This window comes from Olea europaea, chromosome 18 (genome assembly GCF_002742605.1).
Source record: "Olea europaea var. sylvestris chromosome 18, O_europaea_v1, whole genome shotgun sequence".
Lineage (NCBI taxonomy): Eukaryota > Viridiplantae > Streptophyta > Magnoliopsida > Lamiales > Oleaceae > Olea > Olea europaea.
This window is the reverse complement of record NC_036254.1, coordinates 23,140,180-23,151,047: the sequence shown is the minus strand read 5'-3', so window position 1 is coordinate 23,151,047 and position 10,868 is coordinate 23,140,180. Positions and strand designations below refer to the sequence as shown.

The following is a 10,868-nucleotide window of genomic DNA, read 5'->3' as shown; positions in this document are numbered from 1 at the left end:
GATGTTCTAAGCCATAAAAAGAGATATGAAATCTAGCAAGGGCTCTATTTGTTTGTGGAATGAGATGAGATTGATAACTCTTCTTAATTCACCCCTAATTTTGTTACTTTTTTCAGTGGATTTTTCATTTAGTTTTAGGTCTTATTTGATGTGAACCCACGTAGTAATTGAAGTTACGAAACCCACACTAGATTGAATCGAACCCAAGACAGCCAATTAAATCAAAGTTTGGATTTGATCCAAAATAATGAATAGGCAACCAACCAATCGCCTACGATGTATTGACCTCCTGATCACAAGATTTATGAATCTAACTAGGTTGTTTGAACGTTACAAGTATTAATCTTGATAAGTTCAGTGAATTGCTCAATGAAGAACAAAGGAATAGAAAGCAAAATTGCATGTGATTAATCTCTCAATAATATCTAAGCTCTTTTACAATGAAAATAATGAGCCCAATTTATAGAAACTCAATAAACCCTAGTTCAAAACGGAATTAAAATCTAGAAGTACAAAAAGATACCAAAAATAAGAGTTTTATTATAAATAAAAGATTTCGCGAACTTTAGAAAATCGTGTCACAGGAATGTACTATGCGGCAAGTTTAATAATAATTACATGGTTCATCGATCACCTAGTTGCAGAAATCTAGCCTATCATGATAAAAATAACGAAATCTAACAAAGTATGAATAAAATACATCACCGGGTTATCAAAACTTGAAGAAATCTTGTAAATCTCGCATCAATTCTTGTTCTTGCCTTCAAATCCACTCCAAGATGAATGTTTTTGCCTCCCAATTCATGCGGCTTCTGGATGTTTTGTTGCTATTTAAACCCGTCCAAATTAGGTTACGAAAGGAGTTACAATCATGTAAGGAAACTGCAAAAATCGGGAAAAAATTATACCTATGCGACCGCATAGGCATAAGAAAAATAGTGTTTTTAATCCCTGGAGGTTCACTCGCGACCGCATAGGTTTTATACTATGCGACCGCATAGTAGAGCTAACTTCTAGTTTGAGTCATTTTGGTCCTCAAGTTTCATTCCTTCACTCCTTGACCTCCTCTCTTGTTCCTAGTTGCTCCAATGTTCCCTTATAACTTCCTATTGGTGCTTGGCTTGATCAATTGCTTGATGTGTTCATCGGGTCAACTTTCAGATAATTGCAATTTGGTCCCTGAATTTTCATTTTGCTCCAATTTGGTCCTTTTTCGGCTCTTTTCTCCTGAATTCCATTATTTCCATAGAATTTCCTACATTGCATGAATTTGACAAAGTTAAGTAACAATTCAATCATTTTACTTGTATTTAAGTCATGTTTGTGATGTAAATAAGTGTGCAAAAACACACTTATCAATACCTAAGGTCTTTCATGAGCATATTGCTCATATGGGTATAGTGTCTCTTGAGGATATCTAGTTTCAGTGGGAGTTTATATTTTTGCTTTTCATATTTGACACATGTACTGTTATTTTGGATACGGTTTAAGGTTAAAGTTATTTTCAGTTATATAGTTATTTGGTTTATTATCTCTGAACTTGTTTAAAATGATCTCACTAAAGTATTAAGGTGGACCTGTTGGAAATAAGCATGTTACAGATCACATTACATGTAATTTCCATACTACACATCTATACTTGATTCATGTCATTCGGTTATATTGATATACGTGACCATTGATGGGTTTAGCTACGTGAAAGTAGCGAAAGTCACTTTAATCCTATGTTGATATGATTGATGGACGGGATTGTTTGGGGATACATTCGGTAATGATAGCAAAATTCTGAGTACTCATAAAGTTGTGTTTAATACACAATTATAAGGTGACACATATACCCCAAGTGGGAGATTGTAAGGATTTTTTAATCAATAGATGGGCTTATATATGTGAATAATTATGTGTTAAATTATAGGTTATCGAATTCGGTTGAGCCCAATTAAAGTGATCTAATAAGGCTTTGATTTTAGGCTTTAATGTATCTAATTAAAATGTGGGTTTACATATGTATAGAGACCGGGCCTAAATCCTAATTTTATGATGGGCCGAATTAGGTCAAAGTGCGTCCCTATATAAATAGGTTATGGTCCCCAGATCACACGCACGTATTATTCATTCTCTACTGCATCCCATCACAGAGAGGAAAAGGAGACTGCGTGTAGATTTGGAAGACTATACCGCGAAATTCATATTGCATTAACCATGTCTGATTCACGTACGCTTCCGCTTTAATTCTTGTATTTCTTGATGATTTAACATGAAAGATCCGGTAATTTAAAGCATCAAATTATGCAACATGACAAACTTGACATTTCAATTTGAGCTTATCCAATTCAACTTCTCAACTTTGTAATTTCCAAATCATCATTTTAGATAAGCTAACCATTCTTAACGAAGTTGTTTAATTAAGATTGCACATTCTTTAATGATTTGAAAGCAATATAACAATATACTCAAAATTGAAAAATACATATTGATGCAATGTTGAATGAAACTCACACTGGAACGAAACATAATTCACATAAGAAAAAATCACAATGCCTTCTAGTGCAAGTTTCTCATATCAAGAGTTGAAAAACTTGAATTTGTTGTGATTAACAATGTTCAACACATTAATCTCTTTTAGTACGTAAACCCCTTTGTAAAGAAAATGGATTAAGCCCCCGTTTGATCCTCATTAAATTCAATTGCATTACATTACATTACATTTTTCTCTCTCTTATTTTCAACCACACAATCTTCCATAAAATAATATTACACCTAAATCGAAAATTTTTCTTTCTCTTTCAACCACTCATTTTTCTAAAAAATACTATTTCCCCCATTTTCATTTTCAGAAAATGGGGGCCAAACGGGGACTAAATCTTGTGTTTTACCTTGGTATATATTACCTATGGGTTAAAGTCATTTTGCACATACAAAAGCTTCTCTAACATTCTATTGCTCTTTGCTCAATACTTATGCACCAACCTTGCGTACTAGAAAATCTTGGCCACATAAATAAATTGGTCAATTTTTGCAATTTGGGTTTTCTTGTAATTGCACTTGTAAAATGGCCACTTTTGTAAAATCTTCCAATATAGGCCACATTTCAAGTCCTTCACCCAATATTGGCTACTCCCGTCAATAAATTTACACTATCTACTAAGTTCGGTATCTATTTAGATCAACATTTTAACAACTATTTTGACATTTTAGCCCTTGTTTGACATCCATTAAATCAAGACTTTTTTTGTTCAAACTCATTTTCAACCTTCACACAATAAAATATTTTGCATCTAAATTAAAAACTTTTTCATACTTTTAACTACCATTCTCTAAAAATCACTATTTCAAAACTCATTTTCCACCAAAAAAAAAAGAAAAAAGAAAATTATTATTTTCTCTGGTTGGTGGAAGGACAAATGCCCAGGAATTCAAAAAGAAAGATCTCCAGAGGTAAATATCTGGGAGAAACAAATGTTGTTGCCTCTCTGCTCCTCCTACCTTTGCTTATCCTGCTTGGGTGGGATCGAAGAGATTCGCCGGTAGTAGATAAGGGAGCGAAGCCAAAGGCTAGTCTATAGCCCAAAGAAAACCCCATCCCTTTTAGATATCTCTTTTTACTCTATATATGTGGGTATAGTGGCTCTTCAAGCTCTTTTTTAGAGTATTTATATTTATACCGGGACCAATTTTCTCAAATAGACCTTTTAGGCCGAATCTCTCATAGGAAAACCAAAAAAATGTACTAAGAACTCCGATAAGTCTCACATAAGCTAATGTCAATCTGTCATTTTTTGTATTTAACAGATAGTACGAGTGCTGCTTTCAGATGCACGTTGTAGAGAAAAGTGAGATTCAGACAAATTGAAAAATCAAGGGACAGAAAAGATCATGCCTTTAACAAGGCATACCTTTTTCCAGAAATAAAAGAGTCTTCCCATGAGAAGCTTAGCAGAAATAAAAAATGGATTAAGGTCAAAGGTACTTCCATTCCCTCTTATTGAGACCCTAGAGAACTCTGTAGAAAGTAAATGATGGATATGAAGCAGCATAAGACGATTTTGCAGATTAAGAAATTTCAGTTTCCAAGCTAAATTTCCATTCCATCTTTTGGAAGTTGATTATTAGGTTGAGTTTGAAGCTCTTTTAAGCCCTTTCTTTACCATTTCAAGAAGGCATCTTTGGATCGTCGAACTTTTAAGTTCATATAGTGAAAAGCTACTCCATGATCAATACTGATCTACTTTAGTACGAGATAAATGAAATAAAAAGCAACAATCTAAAGCATTGGTACCGTCTATTGGAATGCCTCTTTCTTCCCCTTGTCCTTTCAGCTCGAGCTCACAGACGTATATGCAATGGAATTCTTGAAAATGTTCACCGCTTATTCTTTGAATGTTTCGAAGAGGTCTTCTCCTTTCACAATTTGGTGTTCTTCCGGTCCAATGAGCGAAACGCTGGAAACTTCAATACTTCCCCTCTTAGAGTGCTATGATGGGATCCATCCCTACTAAAGCGGCTTAGACGTCAGAAAGCTAAAACTAAGAAGATGACATATAACTCATTGTGCATGAATTGTGCAAGAAGTTCTTTCATATAAAATGCCGTACAACTCGAAGGACTTGATCTTGGGTTTTGGAATTGAAATCCCTATTCTTCTTAGGCTTAATGAATACGCATAAGGAAGATCCACCAATGGGCATAGGTAACCAATCCAGCAATTATTCTTCTTCAACTTGACCACATTCAAGGTCAATAAAATTGGCGTGTTTGAATGATGAAAATTGACTTTTCGATTTCTTCACCACTATTTTTTTAGTTAGGGATTGGGTAACCTATTAAGGAATTTCTCCTCTCTCCTAATCACTGGGGTTCAACTGATTAGGCAATTTTTCGATTGAAATCGCTCACTCCGCTCACCTTTTCGAGCCACACCCTGATTGCTGAGGTAGGGCTCGGCCTTCGAACCATACGTGGGATGAGTTTCTGCCTCTTATAGCTTGGGCCGAAGACTGGGAAAAGTTTGGGAGAGATGAGAAAAGCTAGTAACTATCGATTGGGGCGGGGATTGCTCGGCAGCTAGGTCAGATTGGGGCAAGAATGTTTGAGAACATCTTAACCAACTTAGGGGACAAGGGGCGAAATGACCTCTCCCCAATTGCCTTTCAACCCACGAGAGTATACAATGACAACTTCCGAACATGAGTGCTTGATCGTGAGGCTATCTGTTGAATGTTCGATGGCGCCTTGCTCATTTTAATGTATGTCAAACACGGGCTTAACAATTACATGAAATAAATTTTTGGATTTAAATTTTTAGCTCAAAGTAAGTTTCAACATTTATTTTTCTTCTATTTCATTGCTGACAATCTCATTTGCTTGGGATAGATTCTGTTTCGTCTTTTTGTACAAGAGCTTCTTTAAGAAGCCATATTGGTCAGCTTCATATGAAAACTCTTCTAATTAATCAAAGTTCTTTTATAAAATGATCTAAATTGGCACGAAACCTTCTTTTCAATCTTAAAGTATACGTTTAACTTTTCAAAAAGTCAGGCCAAACAAGCCCTTACTAAATCACCAATGATTGTAAAAAGTATGTAATTATGGAAAAGATATATAGAATATATAATTCTTCAAATAATGAATTTAAAGAGATCGTTAATAAATAAAGTCGAATGAGAAGAGTCTCGTCCATAAGATTATTTTACTATTTTGATTTGACAAGTAAAAAGTGTTTGTTATATAATACCATAGAAATTTCTACGAGCGATAATTTATTCTCAATTTGCATAGAGAAAGGATAGTAATTGATTATCCCTCCAAAAATTTACTACTTCTTTTTTTGGTATGCAAACAGACATCAAAAAAGAAAAAGAATTATGTATGAAATCTGATAAAGTTAATCCTTGTCAAATCTGCCAAAAGAAGAGAATTAATAAAAAAGGGGAATTTTCTAAAATAACAAGAATATTATTCTACATTTCTCCAATATTTGCAAGGTGATTTGCGCAATGTTCCCTCATCTAAAAATATGCAATGTTGCAATATTGAGATATAAAAACAAGAAGCAGCAATCCTTTAATAGAGACAGTGACACATTCAAGAATATAGGTGAACACGAACAAATCCAGATAAACAATGGCAGCAACTAGACGATCTCTTGAGCGAGTGTCAAGCAGTTGCCCAATATAAGGAAAAAAATCGACGGAGCCAGCACAAGAAGCCATAAGAGGTTGCCAGGTGCTATCTCCATCCCTGAGTAGAGATATGTTGGATTTTTTTTTGTAATCTTTGCATCTGTTAACAAAAATACTTCTTCTATCGAATCTACGTCAAGCATTGCACTTCTCCAACTTTTGTCCCCAATAATAGGCCTTTAAAAATATCCTATAATTCCATTGTTAAGCTCGATGCATGTCCTAAGCTCGCGATAAAGCATGAAATCCATTTTCCTTGGCATCCTTTGATAAGCCCTTCAAATACCATCTAACCTGGATTTCCTTTTGAACATCCATATGTATTGAGTTCGATTTTACATATAGGGAAAAGCCAATGCATTAGTTTACTTTGTTTAGAGATTGAAGACATATTGTCCATTGAGAAAGTGCGTTGAACATCATTTTTAACTTTCATATTTGCATGCATAGGGTTGAGGGGAATGCCCTTCAAAACCTTTAAATTTCTTTTTCTTTTTCTTTTTTTCAATTTATCCACATAATGCAAGGCAAGTGTACTCCAATGAATACTATTAATAAACGACATCCTTTTTTCTTGAAATTCAAAGGCAATGAATTTGTGAGATCTGTTATATCACATTTTATAAACAAGAGCAACTAAAGGTACTCTCGTCTAGAATATTTAACTTAATGCATGTTGCTAATGTACTCAACACGATCCATTTTCGACGAACAAAACCAAAATTAGTCATCTGAAGCATCTAAGGCTCGACAGATGCTAAATTATATACGCAAAATATGTTGAAAAGTACAAACTTAATGCAGGCCGCTAATGCATCCTACAAGATCCATTTTGAACAAACAAAACTAAAATATGCTTTTTGTTTAATTCCCTTTAAAACAAAATAATTTATTTCTCACACTTATTTTCAATTACAAATTCACACAATAAAATATTTTGCAAATCCAAATTTTTCCTCTTTTTAACTCCACATTTTCAAAAAAGGAAAAAAATCACTATTCAAAAAGTTATTTTTACACAATAATGACCTCAACACAAGCTAAACTTTAAATAAAAAAAATGCTGAAATGTACTAACTTAATGCATGTCGCTTGTGTACCCAACAAGATCCCTTATGAACAAATTGAACCGAGAATAATTCCATAGGTACAGGGAATTATTGACAAAGTAATACAGGTGTTGTGTTGGCAGCATTTGTGTGATGTAATTTCTGTATTTGTTGTGTCAAAAATCAATGCAAATCTGCCAACTGTTCTCTTTAAAAATTCTATCAATTTTTTCTATACTCGTAGCAACACTATTGGACCAAACCTAAACTCATCTAAAAACTATAAAGTTCATCATTAGCCATATGACACGCGTTCTTTTAAATAATATATTTTTAAACAGTAATTTGATATCATTTCAGTTATACGTTTTTCAATAAAATAATGTTACACGTTAATTTAAAATTTTTTCTTAATTTTTATTCATATATTTTCGATCAATACGTGCATTTTTATAAAAATAATGTGAGTCAAACAAGGAATATTAGGGGTATTCATTTTGTATTTCAGTTTTGTGTTTTGAATTTTGAATTCATTTTGAGTGTTTATTTTGAAATTGTTAAAAATGCGTTCTTTTTTATAGTTTCTCAAAACAAAAAAATGAATTTATTTATTTATTTATTTTTTGAGGAGGTGGTGTGGTGATTCTCAAAATTTAAAAAAAAAAAATTAAAATTAAAAATTTTTTGAGGTGGTGTTGTGGTGATTCTCACAATTTCAAAAAATAAATAAATAAATAAATAAAATAAAATAAAAGTGTTTCCCGCGTTTTCAATTTTTTCAAGTTTTACACTGAAAACGTCCAAAACGACAAAAAAGTCGTTTTGTGTTTTCTTCACAAATTTTTTTTCGTTTTCGAAAATTCGTTTTCAAAAATAGGGAAGAGAACACGTTTTCACCGTTTTGAAAAATCGGGAAACAGAAAACGATCGGAAACTGTATAGAAACTGTAAAGAAACCTGAGGTCATATCTTTCATAAGACGGTAGACTATAGTCGTCAATTGACTGTCAATTTTTCATTAGTTTTTGGCCAAAAAATCAGTGTTGGGGCGTAACCTATGATTCTCACACATCGCAACTTCTCCTTCTCCAGTACAAAAAGCTGCGCAGATGCAAATATAAATGTATTTCATTCCAATTAAGTTTAGGTTTTAATTTTGATCCTGGGTTTGCAGTTAAGCAATTCTCTTCTCCAGGGTTTCAAAATTAAAATTTTCCAACCCGAATTCTACATCTCAATTATCCAAATTCGTTAAAAATTTCCAATTGTAAATTAAGTTTCTGTTTTGGGGTTTTAATTTCTCTCTCGATAGAGTAAAAGTTGAACCTTTTTCTAGCGGAGTTGTAGGCGGATAACTGCAATGGCTTCGTACAGGCCATTCCATCCACCGCAACAGTCAACATTCGCTCCTCCAGCCCCAGCTCCGCCAAATCAAAGTCTTCTTCAGTCTTCAGCACCACAGCCAACGCAGGGCAATCAGTACCCTAAAAACTGGGGCCCTTATGGCGGCAAAGAGGGTTCCGCGTACAATCAGAACTATGCTCAGATGAATCTGAGCTCGAATTATCAAAATGCTGGCTACAGATCATCATCCCAACAGCATTTTACCCCTCCTCCAGGAAACCAACCTCCGCCACCGCCTCAACAGCAGCAGTTTCCGTATCAGCCACCGCCGCCGTCAGAGTCTTCTTCATACCCACCACCCGTCCCAGCTCCTCCAGCCTATTACCCACCTTCTAATTATTCCCAGTTCAATCAGCCTCAATCTTTGCAGCCTTTACAACCACCACCACCACCTCCTCCTCCTTCATCCCCTCCACCACCGCCACCTCCGCCGCAGCCCTCTTCTCCTCCCCCACCCCCTTCTTCAGGACTTCCTGCTAGATTGGGCACAGAGAACAAGCATGCAGGTGAGAAATCAGGTCATAAAAATCTGGGAACTTCATCGAAACAGCAACAAAAGCCCTCCTTGCCGCCTATTGGCCCAGCTCAAAGATCAGGTAGGCAAGGGCAACCAGGTAGGGTCGAGACAGAGGAGGAGAGAAGGTTGAGGAAAAATAAGGAGTATGAAAAACTAAGGCAAGAGGAGAAACACAGGCAGCATTTGAAGGAGTCTCAAAATAAAGTGCTGCAGAAGACGCAAATGATGGCCACTGGGGTGAAGGGGCACGGGTCTATTAGCGGATCACATATGGGTGACAGGAGGAGTACTCCGTTACTAAGCAGTGACAGAATTGAAAACCGATTGAAGAAGCCGACAACCTTTATCTGCAAAATGAAGTGAGTGCATTTGAGATGTCAAATTGGATTTTGATGTTAATTTTACTGTAATTTTGCCCTGATAAGATTAAAATGCATTAAGGTAATGATTTGCAAATATGGTTTTTTTTGTAAAATCTAGGTGCTATTATAATCAATTCTTTGTAAGTGTGTTATTTTCGTGTGATTTAATGCGAGTTATGGCATCGAATTGTATCCTGGGCTATACTTTTAGTAATTTTCCATATTTGAATTGATTTTAGCAATCTAAGGTAAGTGTATGCATAATTGAGTGTGAGTTCAGTGGTTTACTGTCGTATTGGTGTGTATCTAGTGTGTTGTCTGTATTTAAGATGTCAAAATTGTTAAGGTTGCATATTGCCGACCTACAGTTACAGTTATTTTGTTGTACATTTGCATTTGATTTCAGTAATTTTGTGCACTTTATGTTTCAATGTGTGAATTGGGCGGCTTATCATTTTACTGATATTTGTCCACTAGTGGATTCAGTATGTCAAATTGTTACGACAATTCGATGCTCAACTCGGGAATCTTACACATTGGAATAGTAGATGACCTGGATATCTTTCTGTACACATGTTGTGTTAGGTGAACTAGTTCACGCTGCTTCTGTATTTCCACATCGAATCCCAAGTTTTGCATATTGAGTTTAGTCCCATTGGAGATTGTATCTGAGTTCAAGTTAAGGTGAGGGTCTAAAAGCATCTCTAAGAGACTTATGTATTTTAAAAGAGCATCTTATGTATAATAAAAGTCATATTTCAATTAGACAATAAAAATTTTTATATACTCCAATAATGTTCTCTATTTTGACTATTCATTTTGTTTTTTTCAACATTGGTTGATTTTTCTCCATCTTTATTTAATATATTTTTTATATATCAATGGCCAATCAATTCAAATAAGATTTTAATATTAATAGAGTATTGAAATTTGTGCCTTAGTAAATGTAATCATTTTAAAGTAAAAATAGAATGTGAGTTTTTTGAAGAGTCAAATCCACACTATATTTTAAAAAGTTAGAATAGAGATCCTTTTGAAGCTTTTTTTAAGTATTAACTCTTTAAAATAGATTATATTGTTTTTACAGAATCTTTTGGAGATGTTCTAAGCCATAAAAAGAGATATGAAATCTAGCAAGGGCTCTATTTGTTTGTGGAATGAGATGAGATTGATAACTCTTCCTAATTCACCCCTAATTTTGTTACTTTTTTCAGTGGATTTTTCATTTAGTTTTAGGTCTTATTTGATGTGAACCCACGTAGTAATTGAATTTACGAAACCCACACTAGATTGAATCGAACCCAAGACAGCCAATTAAATCAAAGTTTGGATTTGATCCAAAATAATGAATAGG

At 34.5% G+C, this 10,868-nt stretch overlaps 1 protein-coding gene across 1 annotated transcript; it reads left to right on the top strand.

The window, feature by feature from the left end:
- Nucleotides 1–8,591: 8,591 nt before the first annotated feature.
- On the top strand, nt 8,592–10,108 carry LOC111366877 (protein PAF1 homolog). Its single transcript, XM_022987563.1, has 5 exons — nt 8,592–9,511; nt 9,633–9,654; nt 9,754–9,762; nt 9,844–9,999; nt 10,100–10,108. Exons 1-5 carry the CDS (start codon nt 8,592–8,594, stop codon nt 10,106–10,108), a joined length of 1,116 nt encoding a protein of 371 aa, XP_022843331.1.
- Nucleotides 10,109–10,868: the final 760 nt, after the last annotated feature.